The 25,030-nt window shown below is 43.5% G+C and overlaps 1 protein-coding gene across 6 annotated transcripts in view; it reads left to right on the forward strand.

The window, feature by feature from the left end:
• Nucleotides 1-25,030, forward strand: part of SYT17 (synaptotagmin 17) — a 99,764-nt gene that overhangs the window by 13,058 nt on the left and 61,676 nt on the right. For 3 of the 6 annotated variants that reach the window (XM_073647644.1, XM_073647643.1, XM_073647647.1), the window contains exons 2-5: nt 2,267-2,284; nt 3,474-3,631; nt 4,680-4,828; nt 6,415-7,034. In XM_073647644.1, coding sequence (XP_073503745.1) covers nt 2,267-2,284; nt 3,474-3,631; nt 4,680-4,828; nt 6,415-7,034 — 945 coding nt within the window. Of the gene's footprint in view, nt 1-2,261; nt 2,285-3,473; nt 3,632-4,679; nt 4,829-6,414; nt 7,035-25,030 lie in introns of all 6 variants that reach the window. The other 3 variants (XM_073647646.1, XM_073647648.1, XM_073647649.1) reach the window with 3 other exon arrangements.

Here is a 25,030-nt window from a genome sequence, read left to right on the forward strand (position 1 = left end):
ATTGTCCGTAGTGGTCATGAGCTATACATGAAAATGTCACTACTGAGATCAGTAATTGGACAGAGCAGTCACATGACCAATGGACTTGACGTCATTACTGGAGAATTAGAAGTGATCATCAATGCTGGTGGAGGAGGACTGATTAGTCAAGTAATGGTTCTTTTATTTATTTTTTTGCATTATTTTACAAGTTTTGATGCTAATACTTTTTGAAAATCCCGGATAAGTGAATTTTTAGAAATTGCTTGTCTATCCTGTGTTTTAGGTCTTTTTTTTCCCCTCTGCTGCCTGAATGAAACTCTATTTTTTATTTTGTGGCCGCAGAGCGGGCAGGCTTGCCCTTCCATCTCACTGAAAAGAGAGAGGAGAAAGAGAGAAACTGAAGCTGCATCTCCCTCCTCCCGGCCGACTATGTATTTTATATACAGTGATGTGAGAAAGTGTTTGCCGCCTTCCTGATTTCTTATTCTTTTGCATGTTTGTCAGACTTAAATGTTTCAGATCACAAAACAAATTTAAATATTAGACAAAGATAACACAAGGAAACACAAAATGCAGTTTTTAAATTAAGGTCTTTATTATTAAGGGAAAAAGAAATCCAAACCTACAGGGCCCTGTATGAAAAGTGATTGCCCCCCCCCCCCCCTTAAAACATAAATTAAATGTGGTTTATCACATTGTTGGGAATCTGAGTTAAATTTCCCTAGCCACACACAGGCCTGATTACTGCCACACCTGTTCTCAATCAAGAAATCACTTAAATAGGACCTGCCTGACAAAGTGAAGTAGACCAAAAGATCCTCAAAAGCAACACATCATGCTACAATCCAAAGAAATTCAGGAACAAATTGGAAACAAAGTAATTGAGATCTATCAGTCTGGAAAAGGTTATAAAGCAATTTTGTAAAGCTTTGGGACTCCAGTGAATCACAGTGAGAGCCAATATCCACAAATGGCAAAAACATGGAAGAGTGGTAAACCTTACCAGGATAAGGCAGGCCGACCAAAATTACCCCAAGAGCGCAGCGACGACTCATCCAAGAGGTCCCAAAAGACCCCATAACAACATCCAAAGAACTGCAGCCCTCACTTGCCTCAGTTAAGGCCAGTGTTCATGACGCCACCATAAGAGAGAGAGTGGACAATAATGGCATGAATGGCAGAATTCCAAGATGAAAACCACTGCGGAGCAAAAAGAACATAAAGGCTCATCTCAGTTTTGCCAGAAAACATCTTGATGATCACCAAGACTTTTGGGAGAATACTCTGTGGACTGACGAGACAAAAGTTGAAATTTTTGAAAGGCGTATGTCCCTTTACATCTGGCGTAGAAGTAGCACATTAGTTCAAAAATGGAACATCATACCAACAGTAAAACATAGTGGTGGTAGTGTGATGGTCTGGGACTGTTTTGCTGCTTCAAGACCTGGAAGACTTGCTGTGGTAAATGGAGCCATGAATTCTGCTGATTACCAAAAAATCCTGAAGGAGAATGTCCAGCCATCTGTTCGTGACCTCAAGCTGAAGTGCACTTGGGTTATCTAGCAGAACAATTATCCAAAACATACCAGCAAGTCCACCTCTGAATGGCTTAAGAAAAAGAAAATTTAAGACTTTGGAGTGGTCTAGTCAAAGTCCTGAACTTAATCCGATTGACATGCTGTGGCATGATCTTAAAAAGGCATTTCATGCTTAGAAACCCTCCAACGTAACTGAATTACAACAATTTTGCAAAGATGAGTGGCTAAAATTCCTCCAGAACATTGTAAAAGACTCATTGCCAGTTATCGCAAATGCTTGATTGCAGTGATTGCTGCTAAGTGTTGCCCAACCAGTTATTAGGGTTAGGAGGCAATCACTTTTTCACACAGGGCCCTGTAGGTTTGGATTTCTTTTTCCTTTAATAATAAAGACCTTTATTTAAAAACTGCATTTTGTGTTTCCTGGTGTTATCTTTGTCTAATATTTAAATTTGTTTTGTGATCTGAAACATTTAATTGTGACAAACATGCAAAAGAACAAGAAATCAGGAAGGGGGCAAACACTTTTTCACATCACTGTACCTAAATGAACAGCTTATACATTTTTGCTGTTTTTAATACTTTTACTTTTAATTCCACATAAGCGAATTGTCTCAATCTGATGTCTGGTGTATACACAATTGGTTCTGACAACATTGTTTTAAAAAAAGCCAAACACTAAATTGGTTTTGTTCTTTCTTTTAATGCTCTCCTATTTACTTAATTGCGGATATCAAAAAGGACAGTTGGAGCCAATAAATGAGGTGAGTGGATTTGAAGTTTTATCATTGTGTATGGCCGGATAGGTCAATGAAAAAATAAAAGTACAAAATGTTTTACCCTTTTAAAGGTTGATCTATTGAAGGTGGTCATAAATCATCTTTGAGGATAAGAGAGATAAGAGTTATTAACTCTGGGTCAGAACAAGATGACTGGTGCATTTGACCATTAACTCATTTAGCCATGTACTGAGATACAAAGAGGCTGTAGAAGCTTTTTTTAATGAAATCATATTGCAAAATTATTTTTAATGTTAGTCAAAAATGCATTAATTTTTCTTAAAAAAATGTCCATTAAATTGTCAGTATGGACTTTTAGGGGCTCTACTGTACCACTCTAGTCCTTCATTGTCTCTGCCATGTGCACAATGCCTTATTCCTTACAGTTTCATTGACTGTCTGATTTCAGTATTGCTTGATCTGTATAAGAATTAAAAGGTAACTTAAAGGGACTCTGTCACCTGGTTTTTGGCTCCTAAACTGAGAGCAGCATAATGTAGGGGCAGAGACCCTTATTCCAGTGATGTGTCACTTGCTAGGCTGCTTGCTGTAGTTTTGATAAATTCACAGTTTTATCAGCAGGAGATTATCACTATATGACTAGGTGTCTCATGCCATGTAGTCCTCCTACTCTGTGTAACCCTGCCTCCTCCACTGATTGGCAGCTTTCTGGCTGTGCACAATGTACACAGAAAGCAGCCAATCAGTGGTGTGGGTGGGGTTATACAGAGTTCAGCATTCAGAGAACTGCTAGATCTGCAGCAGAAAAAACAGTGATTTTATCAAAACGACAGCAAGCAGTCCAGTAGCTGATATATCACTTGAGTCAGGGCCTCTGCCCCTACATCACGCTGCTCTCAGATAGGGTAGCAAAAACATAGTGACAGACTCACTTTAAGGACCAAAAACAGTGGCACCTTTCTGCATGAGCTGTATCTGGTATTGTAGCTTATGACCGATAATAATTGACATTAGATTGTATTATTTTATATTTCTCATCTGTGTAAATTCTGAGGACAGAATTAGTAGGGAAACACTAGGTTGCGGAATGATGAATATTTTTGGCTCTTGATAACTGCCGACATTCCTCCATGAATCACACCAAACATGATTGCCAATAGAAGTTGAGTTCTCCAGGTTACAATTTGCTACTTGTTGCTTTGTTTCGACACAGGGGTTCCTGTCTAAAATTTCAGATCTGCTGTTGTGCCGCTGGACGTGCAGAAACTGCTGTCAGAAGTGCTACGAATGCAGCTGCTGCCAGTCAAGTGAGGATGAAGTGGAGATCCTAGGACCCTTTCCTGCTCAAACACCACCATGGATGTTAGTAAAGTGAGACTTCATGGTGCTGAATCATCTGTTATGTTGTGTTTTTTGTGTTTCCTTTTTTTTTTTATTCATTAAGTTGCGTATTAATTTTATGTTAGACCGAAAAATAAAATACAATGTATTAAAACAATTTAATTCTTTTTTTTGGTGAGCATCAAAAGGGGAAAAAAACATATTACTTTAGCCCCCCCCAATTTTTTTTATTAAAAATATAATTTGTCTTTGAGTCACCATATTTTGAAAGCCAATAATTTTTTGAATTTTTCTTTCCATGGAGCTGTGTGAGGTCTTGTTTTCTAAAGGATGAGCTGGAATTTATTTTGAGGCAGCAAAAAGTACAAAAATAGCAATTCTCTCAGTTGTTATGCCCATATGTATACATTGGTTGTTTTTCATGTGTGCATTTGTTTGTTACATGCCACAACATTTTAAAATAAAGAATTTACAAAAAAAAATAGCAATTCTGCCGACAACTTTATAACTTTATAGTTTAGGTTGTTTTGGACTCGACAATACAAATTATGTGCATTTGTTATTATTTTTTCACATAACTATATAAGGAAAAAAATGTCCTTTTTTATATTTTTTTAACAGCTTGATAAAATATTTCTGTTTTTTAGTCATTCTAAGGGATTTGAACACATGATCAGTTACTACAATAATACAGTATCTCTGTGTATTAATTGTTGCCCATCAGTGTTACACCTATTAAGCCTACGTCTTGCAGAACCTAATAGGGATGCCAAGATGGCAGACCTGGGACATTGTTGATTCCCAGCAGATAATTACAGCATCTAATTGGATAAATGGCTATGATCAGGGATCTCTGATAGTTGACAGCTCCGGATGTTGATCATGGCATTAGCTCCTGAACTTGCTGTTTCTTTTTTGTTGTATACGTTCTGTGGTTTCTTCCCGAAATTGTTGCATAGGAAGGGAGGTAAAGGAACACTTCGGGAAAAACTGATTCACTGTGTTAAACTGTTATCTCAAAAAGGCAATTTTTTCCTATTGTTTGCAAATAATATGTGTTATCCCATGAATTTACCAGGATAAATAATCGGAGCGAAGACAAGGAGGGAGATTCAGACAACGCAACAAGTGAGCCTCCTCCTACTCCACAGGACACATCACCCGACAGAAGACGATCGTCTTCAGATACATCCAGATCTACATATAGTCTTACAAGACGTATTTCAAGTAAGACTTCTAAACCCACATATACAACATTTATTGTTATCGAACGTTCCACCAGCACTAAAACTATAGATCTGTAACATTTGCACTCAAGGATTCTTCTACTTTTAGAGTCTGGAGAGGTTTTGGTCAACTTGTGATTGAAGCCAATCTCTGTATACTATTTGTAGTAGTCACATTGGAAATCTATGTGTGGTGGGAGTCTGTATGAGGGGAGTCCTTCAGGGTGGTCACAACTGTGTATGGAGACGACTGTCAATCCTTTCTAGTGAAGGGAATTGTAACCCATGGTCTGTTCACAACATCAATGAATGAACTTTCCATTTTATTGGGGCTGACAAAAAAAAATTTCAAAATAGGAGACTGTCCATAGTTCAATACATGACAAAGAGATTTCAAAAGCTAAGCAGCTTTCTTCTAGATACAGTTGCACTCTTCTCTATTGGCAGTGCCTGGTGTTATGGTTTAAGCCCCCCATACACATTGGACTAATGTTGGTCACACCAGTCGATATTGATGGGTTTGGCCAACAGTCTAATGTGTATGGGGTCATCGGCCAACTGAGTGTCGGGGATATGTTGATTGGGCATGTTCTATTTCGGAAAGTCAATCACTTTGTTCTCCTGGTGATGAGTCGCCAACAGAGTTGTCTTTTGGTGACTTTCTCAAAGAGGAGCGTTCGAATGAATGAGTTCTTCTGTGGAAGTGAGAGCCGGCCAAGATGGCTGTTGGCTAAACAATTGGCCGAAGCATCATTTGGCCAATATCTATCTAATTTGTATGGGGGGTTTAAGTTTATATATATGAAGTCCATGAATAAGAATCGGGCTAAAGTTAGTTCTTCCTCTTGACTGACAGCTCAGTGGCTTGACAACACAGCCAGTGAGCTATCAGTCAAGTAGAAGAAGGTCGTGTGAAATAGATCTGGTGAGGCAGAGGCTTGGGAAGTGCAGTTGGGTGCTGGATAGTGCCAACAGATTTCCATTAAAGGAAGTATGGAAGGACCATAATTACCTATACTGTTAATGTTCACTAAAGATGACAAGAAAGGGGGCAAAAAGATTAATAAAACATGGCCTACATAGTTCCGACTCTATTAAATGTCTCTTAAAGGATAGGTCATAACTCTTTAAATGCCCAAGGTGTGAGTGCTTAGTCTATCATGATTACTAGAATGGGGTCCCAATCCTCTGTTCTTTCTCATTGCTTGGATACTAAATAAAGCGATGTTCACACAGGCCCGCTGCAGGTAATAGCCAAGCACAGCATTCTACAATCTGTCAGTCCTACAGTAATGAATAAAGCGGAAGCTCCGGACTCTCGTTCTAATAATAGACCCCCAACTATCAGACATTTAATACCTGTCCGAAGCATAGTTGATTAATGTCATTCATGGGAAATCCCATTAACATATTATTATTTATTTTTAAAGCACCATTGATTTCTTGGTGCTGTTTTACATTGTAATTGTATAGCCTTCTATTATAGGTATATACAGTATCTATCATGGGCTTATTATTTTTGTTTTGTTATATTCATGTGGGCTGTATGTTCATTCAAACAAAATGTCACATATTGTCGTCTCCTAGGTTTAGAATCCAGAAGACCAAGTTCTCCATTAATTGACATTAAACCAATTGAGTTTGGTGCATTAGGAGCAAAAAGAGAAATTGTCCAACCAACCATACTGAGAAAAATATACACCCCTGAGGACTATTTTAGGAAATTTGAACCTCATCTGTATCCTGTCGATTCCAGTAATGACGATGTAGACTCATTAACCGATGATGAAATTCTAACTAAGTATCAACTAGGTATGCTACATTTTAGTACCCAGTATGATCTGCTTCACAACTATCTGATCGTCAGAGTAATTGAAGCCAGAGATCTACCACCACCCATATCTTACGATGGTTCTAGACAAGACATGGCTCATTCAAACCCATACGTCAAGATGTGTCTGCTGCCAGACCAGAAGAACTCTAAGCAAACTGGAGTCAAACGGAAGACTCAAAATCCAGTATTTGAAGAGAGATATACCTTTGACATCCAATTTTTAGAAGCCCAAAGAAGAACATTGCTCTTGACAGTGGTGGATTTTGACAAGTTTTCACGACATTGTGTTATTGGGAAAGTCTCCATGTCGCTGAGTGAGGTTGACCTTGTCAAAGGAGGACATTGGTGGAAAGCTTTAATACCAAGCTCTCAGGTAAGTGAACATCATATATGTATTGACTATAGTTGGTGAAAAGACCAAATGGTGTTTACAAAATTATTAATAATTACAGATTTGTTCGATGGGTACGTACTTTCTGGGAAGTGTGGCTTTTGTATGAAGGGTTAATACTGGAACTAGCTACAAGTTTTACCCTTTTTTAAATCAGGGAAACATTTTTCAGTAAAAAAAAACCCCTCATTATTTTGATTTGTCCTTGGTACCCCTTGTCTTGTGTATAGAAGGACTAGAATCTTTATGTTGTACGCATTGAAGACAATATAGAAAACTATTTTTTTTACATTCTACTTGCAAGTCCATTGGTTGAGCCACATTTTTTTTTTACAATTTAGTAATAGCAAGATTTTACCAAAATGAACCGGGAACTTTTTTATCTGATTTCTTTTTATCTGACCTCTCTTGGGCGAAAAGCCTACAAATTTAAAGGGCACGATCCAATGGTAATTAAAATCAGACTGATGGGAGGAGCGCTCTGCCAACTAAGAAGGTAGTCACCACCTCCAAATGTTTGCTACAAAGAAACAAAAGCAGATGTACACCACCAACTGGTATATACATACCGAAGAGTGCAGCAGCCACTGTGTGCACTAAGAAATATGCAAACATTGAATTTAATACCAGATAGATAGATAGTAAGTTTTATAAGTATAGTCTATCTATCTATCTATCCATCTATCTATCTATCTAGAAGCGTAAAAAAAAAAGTGCAGCACAAGCAATATCAAAACTAAAGATGATGGGTGCAAAGCCCCCCAGGCAACTCCAAGTCTTAACAATATCTAGGCAATTAGAGGCAGCACTTTAAGGTCAAAAATTGTGAATGGTTTATTGACCCATTGTGATGGCGATGTTTCGTTCCAAGTGTGGAACTTTATGAAACCACTTGATAAAGTTCCACACTCCTTGGAACGAAACGTCGCCATCACAATGGGTCAATAAACCACTCACAATTTTTGACCTTGGAGTGCTGCCTCTAATTGCCTGTCTGTCTGTCTATCTATTTATCTATCTATAGAGGGGTTGTGGAACAGCACCATTTAGTAATGGTCTTCAGACAAATGTCCAATTTGTTCCATAATAGATATTATAAAAAGAAGGTAGCACTCCAAAACAAACAAAATTTGGAAAAAAATTGACTTTATTAAGCCCAAATTGCAACGTTTCAGTTCATAAAACCTTTTTTCAAGCCCGAAACGTTGTCATATGGGCTTAATCATGTCCACTTTTTTCCAAATTTTGTTTGTTTTGGAGTGATGCCTTTTTTATACCTATCAATCTATATCTCTCTTTAAGAATTGGTGCCAATCGATTAGCAGGACCTGGTCCAGTGGCCATGTCAGAAATCTGTGGCTATAAGGTGGCTCTTACCTGAAGACATCCACGGCTCTTCTTTTGATTAGCCGGCCTGGCACGATGTCATCGTTTTGTCATGATGCACTTGTGACGTCGCACCAGGCCGGCTAATCAAAAAAAAGAGCCGTGGATGCTGGAAGATGAAAGTCTATTCACAGGGCTCTCGTTCAGTGGTCACAGATTACTGACATGGCCACTGGACCGAATCCCATGTATCGATTTGCACCCGCTCTACTTTCTTATTGCTTGCTCTGGTCCCCACTCCTTACATTTACAGCACATGTTCCATTGCTCCTTTCATTATCACATATTAACCGCCCCTTAACTAACAAATTGCTAGGTAGCAGGAGCAGGGACACAGCAGGGAGCCTACTGAGCATGTTGGTCCATTACTTAAGGTGGATCAAAGCCACAAGACGAACAGCATGGGGCACTATTACAGATGAAACTGGAAAGTATTTACAAATCCACACACTATTTGTAACTGATGTATATGAGGTGTATATATATTTATATACTGTATATAAGTGGGGAATATATAAGTGGTGTAATTTGAAGTTTGTGGGCCCCAATGTAAAATGTCCAACAGGGCCCAAAACTCATGGGACTACAATAATATTGTTTTTCTCATATGGGCCAAAGGGACATATTTCTACAGTGGAAAGTCTATACCAGAAAACCCTTAACCCTGTAATAGTACATCCTATATCGGATAAGCATCTGTGGAGCGGACTCAGGAGCTGGACCTGCACCATTCTCGGTGATTTCCGATCTCTTGAGTTTGACCATTTAAATGGCAACATTAAACTCTGATAGCGGCATTTACATGGACTGCTTGACAGTTTGCACATGCTTTGGCTCCTATTGGCCCTCCATGAGTGATTGCAGGAAGCCAATGGGTTGTTACGATAGCCAGAGGCCTACTGAAGGCCCTCGTCATCGCCATCATAGTCACCATAAAAAGCACAGATGCAGGTTCAAATCCCCTAATGGAAGTAACAACAATTAATTTAAAAAAATATATATAAAAAGTATACAAAAATATAAAAGTTTGAATCAACCCCTTTTTCACCTTGAAAAATAAAGAAATAATAAAAAACATATTTGATATCCATGAAAGTCCAATCAAAATATAAAATTAATTAACTCATGTGGTAAGATAGAAGGAAAATGAATTTCCAGATTTTCCATTTTTTGGAGTCATCATCACACCTCACTAACAAAAGGCAATAAAAAGCAATCAAAATGTTTTAAGTACCCCACAATTATATTAATAAAAATATCAGCTACTAAACGAAAAATAAGCCCTCACACAGCTCCACTAATGGGAAGCTATTTATTTTATTTATTTATTTAATTCACTTATATAGCGCCATTAATTCCACAGCGCTTTACAGACATTATGGGCACTGTCCCCATTGGGGCTCACAATCTACATTCCCTATCATTATGTCTTTGGAGTGTGGGAGGAAACCGGAGAACCCGGAGGAAACCCACGCAAACACGGGGAGAACATACAAACTCCATTTTTTAGAGTTTTTACTAAGGGGGTGTAGATCACAGGATTCTCTGGGGGAATTAGTTTTTATGCTGCTCCACTTAAAGAGTAACTGTTGTTTTCTTTTTCTTTTATTTCCCATAAATCATTAATACACATGAAAATAAAAAAAACTTTGTAATATATTTTATTAGATAAATCTGCTTCTTTCTCCTCCTGGAATGATTTTTCATTTTTAAAATTCCCAATTTATGGGGAAAATCTGTTTTCAATGAGGAAAGACTTTTACAGAGATGAGAGATGACAGTTTGTGCACATAAAGTTCTATGCAGAACTGTAATTGTTGTTTTCTGTATAACTCCTCCCTCTTCTGCTCCATAGATTTTTAAAAGCACCAACAGTCATCTCTTATTTCTTAAAATACATACAACATATACAAGTTAAAATAATTTCTACAGAAAGGAGAAGGCGATTTTAAATGTTTTTTTAGCAGTTCTTTCTGGTTGTAACAATTAAAAAAAAAAAATTAGAAAAATAGAAAAGTATTTCTTATTTTTCTTTACATTTGCCCCTAATAATAGCTAAAATAAAAGAATATAAAATGACATCAAAATTAAGCTTCATTTATCCCCCAAAAAAGAGGAAAAAATTATCTGAATATCTGAACAAGAAAATTCTTTATCGCCATTAAAAGTGCATGTGCGATAAAACCCTAAAATATACCTGGTTATAAATGGGGGAAAATGACACCCCCATTGCCAAGGACCATAAAAATCAGTGCTAAATAAAAAGAGAAAAATTGTCAATTACGCTCACCACTCCTGCCTTAGGGATAAGTGTCCCAGGAGACTTCCAAGACGTCTGTGCTCTGGGTGTGGTGCACAGAGTATGCTCTGATCTGGCTTCCAGGTCAAATACCTCTCAAAGATCCAAAAGCTGATGTTCTCTAGAACCAAAGAAAAGTAGATAAAACTTAGCTTTTAATCCTAAAAGGGTTAAAAAAATGGGCAGAATGTTCAAATATTAAAAAAAGAGTTATTAATAAGGGTTTTTCCACCCGAAACGCGTAAGAATAATTTTTTTTTAATATGTGCACATTTTGCTAATTTTTTTTATTCCATATGATTAAAGGCCAATTTTAACTACTTTCATATGATGTTAAAACATCCCTTTTTGGACCATTTAGAACTAGATTAAAAAAAAGCCCATAATTCTAGAACCACATGGCGGATTAAAATTAAAAAAAATCGAAAAACAGATGCGGATATAAAATAAGAGTAAAAACTGCCCACTTTTGACCTGGTGACAGGTCCACTTTGAAGCATTCAGATAGACTTTCATATGCATTAGCTAGATTTCTCTGTATTAAGAACATATAGAATACGTGTTGGATATGGCTATACTACCTAGGGAAATATTCTTAGAGGTATCACTTAGCTCTCCATTAGTGTCATTGAAGATCATGTCAAAATGTACTTGTTCATCCTATAAAGTAAGAGCTCAAGAGTTTTCTGGGAAAGTAGCAGAAGATCCTATTGGAATGGCACCAGTGTGACTGATTCTCTGCTAATGATCTTGTACATCATGTTCTGGATGGATTGTGTTTTGCTCTTTCTTCTGCATCATAAATAGGATCCAGAAGCATATGTTCCGGCCATGGCCATGCAGTAATAAGGAAGCAGTTGTGCCGGAGACGAGGACTCTTGGTACATCGCTGACCATTGCAGTATCCAGGGCAACTAATGTACTATTAAAGTTCCTCTGTAACCAGCTGTTTCTGTACAATTATGCTCCGTTAGTAATTCTACAAAATGCTGTAGGGTTTCTTGATGCTTATAAATAAGAGAAAATCTTTTAATCCCTAATTATAGGACCAATGTAACATTATCAAGTACGAGGTGCAGGTCTCTATGGAGACTTCTAATATTGTTAAAGTAGAACTGAACTTTCAAAAAATGTTTCTTTTGTCTGTCATAGGCCCTTAAAAGTCATTGTCCACAAAATGTATTTCATAACAAACGGGTCTATACTCACCTTCCCCTGCTCCAGCGCTACTATTCTGGTCTTTGTTGACAGGCTGCAGCGGTGATATCATCACTACAGCGCATGTTAGCCAATGACTGAGCTCTGCCGATGTAGACAGGAATGAGCTGCAGAGCCCAGTGATTGGCTGCTGCTTTTACTTGTTCTGTAGTGGTGATCTTACCGCTGCAGCCTGTCAACAAAAAACTGGCAAAGCAGCGGAACAGGGGAAGGTGAGCATTTCTGAGTTTGATATTTCAGACAGCTGGAACCCTAAAATAAAATAAATAAATATAATGAATGAACCCTTTAATATTTCCTGCAGATCGGCGCGGGTCAAAGTCCTGACACCCCCACTGATTGCTCAGATTTTTGTATTTAGTACTGATTTTTATAGTTCTTTCCAAGGGGGTGTCATTTTTCCCCATTCCTGATCAGGCATATTTTAGGGTTTTATCATACAAGAGCTTTTAATATCTCTAAAAACTTTTCTTGTTTAGAAATTCAAATAACTTTTGCCTGTTTTTTGAGGCTACAAAGGGGTTAATTTTGATGTCTTTTTTTATTCCTTTCTTAGGGGAAAATGTACAGAAAAATAAAAAATACTTTTCTATTTTTCACATTTTTTCATTTTTTTACAACCACAAAGAACTGCTAATAATCATTTAAAATTGCCTTCCCCTTCCCGTGGACATTATATTATCTCGTATATATTGTACATATTTTAGGAAATAGGAGATGACAGTTGGTGCTTTTAAAAATCTATGGAGAGGGGAGGAGCTCTCCGGCAAAAGACTTTTCAGAAGCGCTCACTTGGGCAAGCAGAAGTATAGAGCTCCTGCATGAGGGCATGCACAGTGGTGGACGGACTCATAGACTTTCAACTGAGCTTGTACACTGCTGGGCACCAGCTTATGCAGGTATTTTAAAGGATCAGTGGTTGTCTTAGTCTTAGTTCTCAGATTCCCACTAATCTGTAGGATTTTTTACTATATATATATATATATATATATATATTTATTTATTTATATATATATATATATATATAAAGTTTGAGAAGTTTAGTTCCACTTTAATACTATATAGCATAGGGGATAACAAACCACAGGGGCCCTAAAGACAAAGGATGACCCTACCACACTTAAAAAAGGGCAGCCAGTTCCGTTGGCTCAGTATTACTGATGGATTTTTATCCATCAGATGAGTGATTGGTTCTTTAGTTACAGTAAGGAGTTAGAAGTTGTATAATCTCTATTTCTGCACACAGGCTCCCTATTGTCTAAATCTGCCTATAATACAGCAACATACATGTTAATATTTGAACACTCAAAATTTGGCGTATTTAAGCCCCACCCCTGAGACTGCCTAGGAACATCCCCTCCCAAATCCCTCGAATGCCCACTTTTGGACGGGACTAGCACAGACTCCACCCCTTTCTGTAATTTGGACCCTGGGATTGTCCTGGCGCAATCATGGCTTCTTCTTGGCTAATATATAGCACAGGTTCATGACTTATAATACACATCCCAGCTGCTGCAGAACCTCTTGTATAGGAATTTGGAGCATCATGTTAATTATTGATTGAATATGTTGAATCCACCACTCTTCATAAAGAAGTTTTACAGTAGCTGTGATGTGGGGGGTTTATGAGGCACTTCAGCAAACAAGTCAAATGATTCCACTTTACATTGTATACAAACAGCTCACTTCTATATGCCTTTTTTTGCGTAGGTTGTCACTCTGTGATTGGCAGGAATGATCCTTCATCAAGATGTTCTGCAGCAGCTAAACTGTGGTTTATAAAGTCCATATCTCCATCTGCTGTAGAATGTTTTAAACAGAATGATTGGCAGGACAGTTCCCACAAGAAGAAGCCCCGAAAGGGATGAAGTAGAGGGAGTAGAGGGCTACGTGGTGGCTAGCAGTCCTGTGAAAATTTGTTTTCAGTACCTTGTAATTATACAAAGACAGTGGAGATTTTATATTCTGTTTTTGTACTAAAAATTCCTTATTTTGTGGTTGGAATTGGAGGAGTAAAGCATTATACATTTTAGATAACTGGTAATTAGTGTTAAAAGCTTGAATGGATTATCATCAGTGCTTAACGATGGGAACAGAAATATGGACCCTGATGACCTCTGTTTCTATGTACAAGAAGCAATATTAAACTGATATTATGCTCAGGTAAACCTAAATCAAGGGAAATATCTATGAAATCTTCCTTTAGGGATGGGAAATTAAAGCTGGCAGTTATCAGTGTGCTGTGAAAGGAATCCAGTGGAATCTAATAAAATTCCCATTCACATAGTACACTATCGGGCATGTATGTGATGCCATTTATTGTTTAAAAGAGGATCCATTTTTCAGATTTTTCTCATCTCTGTTGTGGAGATATTAGCTTGTAAACATTAGATACTAATTTACCCTTCACCCAAGGGGATATTAGCAGAGATTCTTCTCCTGGGGTTGTTTATTTTTCCACTGTGTGATATTGCCCAATCATAAGAAGGTAGTGTCATAGATGGGAATAAACAACGCCCCCAAAGAGGCTTGGAACTGTTTTTCTCAATGTGATCTGGTAAGACTGATATGTCCTTACATAAACTGTTCTGTATTTATCACATGCATTGGGGCATAAAGCCCTGATACTTGAAATAGATGCATAGTGGTGTATGTGACACACTCTGCTCATGTTGCAGCTCTAGTCTCCCTGCACTGTCATAACATTACGTTATGAATGACATGATAGCACAGGGAGAAGAGAGCAGCAGCATATGTATTATTTATTTTATTTATTCATTTTATTACATTTCTTGGAGACCCCCTTTAAGAACGCTTGTTCATGATCATCTTCCGGTACAAACAGCCTGCCAATCACCCGATAAACCGGCGAAATGCTTGATTCTTTGGGTCAAATGATCTTTTGTGCAACGCAAAGGATCATCATTCTCAGGGGTGCAACATTCCCAGTGTTGCATCATCCTGTGTAAACAGGATTCGCACAGCTGAGAACAATGGCAGGTTTACTGATCGGCAGTCGTTTAATGTCTCCAGTCGGTCTGTGTAAACCGATCCTTAGGAACCAATCACTTGTCATCAGGGTCTTATTGGATGATTCAAGTGTAACGTGTTAGGTCTTATTGATGATTTGTCCTTTGTATATATGAGAAACAAAAAGACTGTTCAGGGAACCTGAACTTCGTAAAAATATAGTTAGAATATTGCTAATAAAAATATTACAAAATAATACATGGAAAGTTTAGTTAAAGTATACCCATGCTCGGCAGATTGTCTCATCTGACACATACCTTTTCATGTTATAGCTGATTGCTCTTAGCATCGCTATTAGACTATGCATTCTGCTATGGAAAGCCTTAAAGGGAATCTTTCCAGCAGGTTTTTGCTATGTAATCTGAGGACAGTATGCTGTAGCGGTTAAAACACAGATTTAAACGATGTGTCACATGTCAGGCTATGTGCTGTTGTTTACTTAGACTGTAGGTTTAATCACCCAGTGATTATCATTGTCAGGATTACAGCAGTGCATGCATGCTAGTCCAACTCTCCCTCTACTGTGATAAGCAGCTCACTGTCTATAGACATTGTATATACAGAGCCTGGTGTGGGCGGAGGCAGCTTCCTCAGCTTTGCTGCATTGCTAAATCTAAAAACTCTGATTGTGTCAGAACTGCTGCACCCATTAATTTAAGTGATACATCACTGGAATCAGGATCTCTTTGCCTACATCATGCTGCTCTCAGATGAGGTAGCATAAACCTGCTGACAGATTCTCTTTTAGATGGTCCTAGCCATGAGAGGTATGTCAGCTGATCATTTGATCTCTCCCAACTTGGCCAAGCTTTCTCCACGGGGAGAGTGAGGAAAGCCTCTACTAGACACTTGAACTTTTTGAACTTTTAACTACCTGATCCTTCTCTTTCTTGACTTCTTCTATTGGGGTGAATCTGGAGGCCCCCATTCACATCAAATGGCCAGCTGGTCCCTCCAAACTCAGGATGAATAACATCTGATGTGTAAGGGGGCCATTACTTTGTCAGACAGTAGTCATATACATGACTATGTGTCCATGTTTGCTAGAATGGGAGCTGTGCTTGCTTCGTCAACCTCAATTCTGGTTCATAAAGGGCTTGTCTGACTGAGAAGACACTGGTATTGTAAATAGGATATACAGTAGGTGGGGGGGCTCTATTACAAATTTTGCACCAGGGTCCAGGAGCTTTAGGTTACACCTCTGGTTAGCAGGACACATTACATGGTGTTTATCATATAACGGTGTGGCACCCCAGGGGTCTGGTTTCCACAGTAACAGCAATGCTATGTCTGAGAGCAGGTGGGAGGTCTCTTGGTCAGGGATCCTGTGCATGCCACACCTCCTGCCGAGTCCTGGGAGGGGAAGAACTTCCCCTAGATAAACCTAGGGCTGAGGCAGGGTTAGTGAGTAGAGAAGAAGTAGAGACAGAGAAGAGCAGCAGATATAGGAGAAGAACATCAGGAGCTCTGTGGGAGCAGTGCTATAAGGAGTCAGGGGCTGGCAGCTGCAGAGCTCGCCCTGACTGAGAAGCTATCACCGGACCCGGAGTCCGAGGCTGTGGGGACTAATCTTTACCCAGCAGCAGAAACCGCCCGGCAGGGGATTTCAGGTCCTCTGGCCAAGAAACCCGAAGGCACGGTCACACGCATGGGACCAGCACCGCCGTCGTGGAGCGGAAGCTACTAGAAGGCCCCGAGTCACCGGCCATACGGGTGAGCACCACACGGTACACTCAGGGACGTGGGCTACTTATACCCGCCTCTAGCAAGGTAGCCAAAAGAGTATCGTTAGTTTGGGAGGCCTACAACTCCGCCTGGCCAGGGGAGATCCCATCTGCTCAAGGACTGACCAGGCCCCAATCGCTAGCCAGTACTCCGGGAGGGTCTATCTTTGTCACCAGTAAAGACCCTGAACTACACCGTACCGTCTCCGAGTGGTCCCTGCTACCCCCATCATCCACGTCGGCTGCCCTGAGGCCTTACCCCTCCCGTTGGGGGTTATACTATCACGCTGCACAATCCTACCACCGGCCTCAGCGGTCTGCCCTGCAGCAGCAGCTCCTTAGCTGTACTCAACGGGTGGCGTAGTCGTCCAACATCTACTGCTAATACAGCGCCACTTAGTCTGACTCCCTGGGCACGGACCGGATCGCCGCCACGAGACTACAGCCCTCAAAAGATCCGGCTCCGGGTAAGCTCCCGCGTGCGCAACGCAGCGCGACACAGGCCCAGGGGCGCGTCAACTTTTGGCGTAGTCGGCAGGATTTCGTGCCCGCAACCACCGGGTACTGCGTGCCTGAAAAAGACTGTTCAAACTTACCAGTGGTGAAGATTCCCGCCATCCGTGGAGGTTTCCCGCCATCCGGCGCCATCTTCTACTTTCTTCCCGCCATCCGCGAAGTTTTCCCGCCATCCGGCGCCATCTTCTGCCTTCTTCCCGCCATCCGTGGAGTTTTCCCGCCGTTGGACGCCATCTTGAAGACGCCGCGCGGGAAGAAGAGGGGCGTGGACTCCGAAAGCGCGCGAGAACTGAAGCCCCGCCTCACGTCCGGACGTTGCGTAAGGTCCTGGAAGGAGCCCAGCAGACGCCGACGTCACAGGAGCGCGACGGAAGGTCCTCAACCCTGACGATCCACTGCGGAGCCGCGGCCTACGGAAGAGGATCATCGCAAGGTAGGCCACGGTCCACTAGGGGGGAGGAAGATGTCGGATACGGAGGAGAGCTTCACTGCCTCAACCCCCCCCAGCGCCACCGCTGCTGCAGTCATGCCTTTCACCATGCCCTATATCCCGGGAGCGGCCTGGCTACCCCAGTACTCAGGGGAGTCACATACCCTGCATGACTTTAGAGAAAAGCTGGATAGCCTCTTCCAGGTGTATCCCCTCACAGAAGAGCAAAAAGTGAGCATCCTGGTGGCCCAATTAACCGGGGCAGCCCAAAGGGAGGTAAAGTCCTGGCCACCTGGGGGGAGGACTGTTGCAGGGATACTAACCTGGCTGAGGGACACCTTTGATACCCGCACCTCAGCCGAGATCAAGCTTAGATTCTACGGGTGCAAGCAGCGAGCACACGAGAGTATAAGGGACTATGCCCTGAACCTACAAGAGGCCCTGAGAGCCATTAAGCAGACCGACCCTGACGGCGTGGGAGACGAGGACAGGCTGTTGACTGAACAATTTATAGAGGGTTTATATTGCAATGCCCACCGAACCGAGTTGCGGGCAATGGCCTTACAGGACCCTCATCTGGGATTTGCACAGTTCAAGGACAGAGCCATCCGGGTGCTCCGAGAACCGGCACCAGGTGGCGTTGTGACCCACAGACGCCCCACTACCACTTACCACCAGGAGGCGGCACCCTTGTCGGCAGGGCCTGTGGGAGCTGATGCGCAGGCTTTGAACAATGACCCGGCTCCAGACCTGCACCATCAGGTCCAAGAGCTAGCTAAAAGCGTTGCCGCGCTAACCCGAACTGTGCAGTCTTTACAGGTTTCCACTCCAGGGAAGATCCAGCTGGCATCCGGACCGGAGGACATCCCGTGGCGTCGACCAAGGAGGACCCCACCGGCCAGAGGAAGACCCAGCGACCGATACAACGAGGACGGACAACCCATCTGCCGCCGCTGCAATCAACCCGGACATATGGCAAGGTACTGTCCTTTAAACTGGCACAACCTGGGGTAGAGGGCCAAACCCCAGGAAAAAGATCTTCAGGCCCATCGAACTGGCGCGACAAATATGTGGGAGGACGTCCAGTCTTGCCTGTGGTACTGGATGGCATCCCCATGAGTGCCCTACTGGACACCGGGTCACAGGTTACCACTATCCCGTACGTGCTCTTCAAGCAGTACTGGAATGACTCGGACATCACCCGCTACCCTGACGATGACTTGAGTATCATCGCCAGCAATGGTCAGCCCGTGCCACAGATAGGATTTAAAGAGGTGACCATTAAAATCGGTAGAGTCGAATTGGCGGCACAGGGACTGATCATTGTAGACATTGACAAGCACGAGAGTCACCCAAAGATAACTCTAGGAACTAATGTAATTGAAAATTGTCTTGCAGAGGTGATTTTCCTTTTACAGCAGGTTGCCAAGAACGCCAGCTCCGGCCAGCAGCGAGTGCTCCAGAAAGAGATCCGGGCACTGATGCGACGGCAACAGATAGAACTCTCCGGTGGTGAGATTGGTAGCGTAAGAATGTGTGACCCTTTTCCTATTGCCATGCCCCCAAAAAGTGAAATGATGATTTGGTGCCGGGCAGCTATTGGTCTGAGAGGTAGAGATTACCAGGCAATGGTAGAACCAGTTTACTCAGACAGTAGGCCCACCATTTTGACAGCACGAGGGGTGGTCAATGTACGCCATGGGAGGGTGCCCGTTCGCATAATAAATATCGGGAAGAGGGAAGTGTACCTGCCCCGGTATGCCACGCTAGCCAAATTGTATACCATCAATCAAAATTCCATACAGTCCGTAGAACCCTTGCCTCCATCTTCCCCGGAGGAAGGTAACGGCTCTAAGGAAACAATGGAGGACTGGTGTCAGCAACTACATTTGGGTACTGACTCCACTCCCTCACACCAGAGACAGGGAGTCTATCGGGTGGTTCAAGAGTACGAGAGAGTGTTTAGTAAACACCCGTTAGACTTCGGGCGAGTCAAGGGGGTAGAACACCACATCCCCACGGGAGACCATCTTCCCATAAAAGAGAGGTATCGACCCGTACCCCCTGCACACTACCAACACGCCAAGGGGATGCTTAGGGACATGAAGGAGGCTGGGGTGATCAGGGATAGCTGTAGCCCCTGGGCAGCTCCACTAGTCTTAGTCAAAAAGAAAGACAACACCATGAGGATGTGTGTAGATTACCGGAAAATCAACCGTATCACACACAAGGATGCGTACCCCTTACAAAGGATAGAGGAGTCTTTGGCTGCTTTAAGATCTGCTAACTTCTTCTCTACCTTGGATCTCACTAGCGGGTACTGGCAGGTTCCTGTAGCAGAGGCGGACCGGGAGAAGACCGCATTCACCACCCCGATGGGACTTAGCGAGTTTACCTGCATGCCGTTCGGACTCTGTAACGCACCAGGAACCTTTCAACGATTAATGGAGTGCTGTCTGGGCCACAAAAACTTCGAGACGGTCCTGTTGTACCTGGACGATGTCATCGTATATTCCAAGACTTATGAGGACCACCTGAAACACCTGGCGGAAGTGTTCGAAGCTCTGGCAAACTACGGCCTAAAGGTAAAACCCTCCAAGTGTCACCTCCTAAAACCAAAGGTGCAGTACCTGGGACACGTGGTGAGCGCTGACGGAGTGGCTCCCGACCCTGATAAGATCACCGCAATTAAGGAATGGCCAAGTCCCTCCAGTGTAAAGGAAGTGCGGCAGTTCCTCGGGTTGGTAGGCTATTACCGCAGATTCATCCCCGGTTTCACCAAAAAGGCAGCTCCTATGCAGGACCTCCTGATAGGCCAGTCCCGGAAGGCCAAGAACCAGAAGCCGCCCTTCAAATGGGAGAAGTTAGAAGAAGAGTCCTTCCGCCAGCTGAAGATGGCCCTCACGGGGGATGAAATCCTGGCGTACCCTGATTACAGCCAGCCCTTTATCCTCTACACCGACGCAAGTAACATCGTGCTAGGAGCCGTACTGTCCCAGATCCAGCAGGGGAAAGAACGAGTAATCGCTTACGCCAGTCGAAAACTGCGACCCACCGAAAGAAACCCTGAGAATTACAGCTCATTTAAGCTAGAGTTCCTGGCAGTGGTGTGGGCAGTCACCGAACGCTTTAAGCACTACCTCGCTTCTTCCCGGTTCACCGTGTACACGGATAACAACCCGTTGACACACCTGGACACGGCAAGACTCGGTGCCCTAGAGCAGAGATGGATGGCCCGTCTGTCCAACTACGAGTTCACAATCAAATACCGGGCAGGACGCTCCAATACCAACGCGGACGCCCTGTCCAGGATGCCAAACCTACCGGACGTAGGAGAAGATCCAGAGGGACTGGAAGAAGTCGAACTCCCCGCGTTCCACCGTCATGGGACTATCCAGTATTCCCATCGGGTAAGGAGTAAGCAAGCCGCTACGTTTAACCCCTTGCCTCACTACAACTGGGAGGAAACGCAAGACAGTGACCCTGCCGTCCGACTGGTGAAGGAGATGCTGACTCGGCCAGAGGCTCGCCTTGACCCAGACGCTCCGGAGGAAGCCAAACAACTGTGGGCTGAGAAGAGTCGACTGTTCCTTTACAAGGGGAAGTTGTGCCGCAGAATGGTTAACTCCCGGACGCATGAACTAATCTGGCAAGTAGTGGTGCCACGAAGAGACGCAGCCATGGTGATGGAGGCATACCACGACGGGGCTGGACACTTCGGATGGAAGAAGCTGGAGTTCCTGCTGCGAGGGCGGTTCCACTGGGTAGGCATGAGGGGAACCATCGAGAGGTGGTGCAGAGACTGTGGCCCGTGCAACCTAAGAAGGAAGGACCGTGCCAGCCAGAAGACCCCCCTTCAGTCCATCGTCACCAAGCAGCCGTTGGAACTGGTAGCCTTGGATCATGTAAAACTGACCCCAAGCAGAAGTGGCTACGTCTACGCGTTAACCATTGTGGATCATTACTCCCGGTTCTTGGTTGTCGTCCCCGTTAAGGACTTAACAGCTCAAACAGCAGCTAGAGCCTTCCAGCAGCACTTCTGCCGTCCACACGGGTACCCGGACCAAGTGCTGACGGACCAGGGACCTGCCTTTGAAGCGGAGGTCTTCCAGGAATTCTGCAATCTGTATGGCTGCCGGAAGATAAGGACGACACCCTATCATCCGCAAACTAATGGACTTTGTGAGAAAATGAACCAGGTGGTAATGGATCTTCTGAAAACGTTGCCCCTGGAAGAACGCAGTCTGTGGCCTGAGAAGCTGCCCGATCTGGTGGACCTATACAACCACATCCCGGTAGGTTCCACCAACTGTACCCCGGCTTACCTAATGAGGGCGAGACCTGGTAAGTTACCTGTTGACCTGGAAATGGGAGTCCTGACACCCGAGGACACTTCACCAGAAGCAGACTGGGACACAGAGAGGCAGCAGCAGTACCGGAAAGTACAGGAGAACGTGGAGCGAAGTCTCTGTCAGGCTAGGGAAAGACAAGAGAAAACTTACAACCAGTATGCTCCCGCTGTTCCCCTGGTACCCGGAGAGCAGGTCTTGAAGAGGAAAAGACGGCTCCACAAGTTGGACGACCAGTGGGAGAAGGACCCGTACACCGTACTGCCCTCAAGCCACGAGAACCCGAAAGTCTGTACCATCAGTAAAGACGGAGGGGAGACCATAGCCATTGTATCCCGGGATCACCTGAAGAAGTGTCCTGAACAGCTACGGAACCCTGAAGAGGAACAAGAAGACCATCGACCCGTAGAGGAAAGGGAAGATATGGTTAGTACTGTGCTCGGAGACTTCCCTCGGTCCTGGACTCAAGTCAATGGTGCAGTTGTGGTACCCGTCCTCACGTTCCTCCAACCAGCATCCCAAGTGCCTACGGAGCAACAGGTAGAGCTGGAAGAGCAGCCGGTCCAGGAGGCAGAAGACTCCACACAAGCAGAACAGGAGGATCAACCCTCTGCTTATAGTGAGCCTGCCGTACCCCTAGTGAGCCAAAGAGCCGGTAGACAGCTGCCCAGTTTACCCTTGACAGCTCCTACACCCTGTAGTTCAGGGCTAGACAGTCAGCTCCGTAGGTCCACTAGGGCCACTAGAGGCCAGTTACCCGCACGTTGGAGGATTTGAAGTGTATAAATTGTTTTATTTGTGGTTACCTGTTTTTCTTGTTGCTTGTGTATAATTATGTGTTTCTAGTTATTTATAGGAGTCCTTGGTGGATTTACCGGGAATCCTTGTACATGGTTGGAGCGTAACCTAGGAATGGACTAAAGACTGTTAAGGACTCGGGGCAGGACAGACCCCTACCTGGTTACGTCTCCCTGTTTTGGTGAAATGGACACCTTGCTTTTCTTCAAAGACTGCACCCGGTTGCGGACACGCCGTAACCATCTTTATATGTTTTTCTTATTGTACTATTATTGTTTATACCTTGTTCTGTTTAAAAATATGTTTAGTCCCGGAGTACTAAATTTCACTAGGGGGGAATGTGGCACCCCAGGGGTCTGGTTTCCACAGTAACAGCAATGCTATGTCTGAGAGCAGGTGGGAGGTCTCTTGGTCAGGGATCCTGTGCATGCCACACCTCCTGCCCAGTCCTGGGAGGGGAAGAACTTCCCCTAGATAAACCTAGGGCTGAGGCAGGGTTAGTGAGTAGAGAAGAAGTAGAGACAGAGAAGAGCAGCAGATATAGGAGAAGAACATCAGGAGCTCTGTGGGAGCAGTGCTATAAGGAGTCAGGGGCTGGCAGCTGCAGAGCTCGCCCTGACTGAGAAGCTATCACCGGACCCGGAGTCCGAGGCTGTGGGGACTAATCTTTACCCAGCAGCAGAAACCGCCCGGCAGGGGATTTCAGGTCCTCTGGCCAAGAAACCCGAAGGCACGGTCACACGCATGGGACCAGCACCGCCGTCGTGGAGCGGAAGCTACTAGAAGGCCCCGAGTCACCGGCCATACGGGTGAGCACCACACGGTACACTCAGGGACGTGGGCTACTTATACCCGCCTCTAGCAAGGTAGCCAGAAGAGTATCGTTAGTTTGGGAGGCCTACAACTCCGCCTGGCCAGGGGAGATCCCATCTGCTCAAGGACTGACCAGGCCCCAATCGCTAGCCAGTACTCCGGGAGGGTCTATCTTTGTCACCAGTAAAGACCCTGAACTACACCGTACCGTCTCCGAGTGGTCCCTGCTACCCCCATCATCCACGTCGGCTGCCCTGAGGCCTTACCCCTCCCGTTGGGGGTTATACTATCACGCTGCACAATCCTACCACCGGCCTCAGCGGTCTGCCCTGCAGCAGCAGCTCCTTAGCTGTACTCAACGGGTGGCGTAGTCGTCCAACATCTACTGCTAATACAGCGCCACTTAGTCTGACTCCCTGGGCACGGACCGGATCGCTGCCACGAGACTACAGCCCTCAAAAGATCCGGCTCCGGGTAAGCTCCCGCGTGCGCAACGCAGCGCGACACAGGCCCAGGGGCGCGTCAACGGCAACAAACATTTTTATTCCCAGGAATGCTGCGGTGGATTCATAAAGCATGTTATGTCATGTCCTAGTGTGTAATTACAAGCGCATTGTGTCTATTTATGCAGTAATGATATTCTGTCTCAGCGCAATAGGACACTTTTATATGAATACACAGAATAATTCATTAATTTACAAATCAGATCATAAAACATTGTCAGGCACTCAATTCTGTAGAAAACTGGAGTTTTCTATTTCCTACCCGTTTGATATTTTTTAGCTAAACAGTGGCCAATTTCATATCAACCAAAGTCCAGAAATTTAGTTTAATGCTTCTGAACGCAATATTACAGCTGTTGCAGGATGCCAAACTTTACAGGCAATTTATGTTATTCTCTTAGATGCATTCTGCTATGTTGTGACACAGTGATGTGTCTACATCTGCACAGAAAATATTCTTACTGCCATGTCAAAGAATATGGATAATGTACAGACTGGTATCTCACCAATCTGCAATGTCATAATACAGGCATAACACAATGCCATGTCACAATACAGAGACGATAACCACAGTGATGTAACAGTACAGGGATAATAAGGATTCAGAAGGATCTAGAGAAGCTTGAACAATGGGCAATGACTAATAGAATGGTATTCAACAAGGAGAAATGCAAGATTCTATATCTGGGCAAGAAAAATGAAAATTACATCTACAGGATGGGAGGAATAAAACTAGGCAACAGCACGTGTGAAAAAGTCTTTGGGATACTTATAGATCACAGACTGCACATGAGTCAACAGTGTGATGCAGCAGCAAAAAGGGCAAACACAGTTCTGGGATGTATTAAGAGAATCACAGAGTGTAGATCACATGAAGTAATTACCCCCCTTTACTCCCTTGGTCAGACATCA

This window comes from Phyllobates terribilis, unplaced genomic scaffold (genome assembly GCF_046119375.1).
Source record: "Phyllobates terribilis strain yellow unplaced genomic scaffold, ASM4611937v1 Scaffold_9__5_contigs__length_417890890, whole genome shotgun sequence".
NCBI lineage: Eukaryota > Metazoa > Chordata > Amphibia > Anura > Dendrobatidae > Phyllobates > Phyllobates terribilis.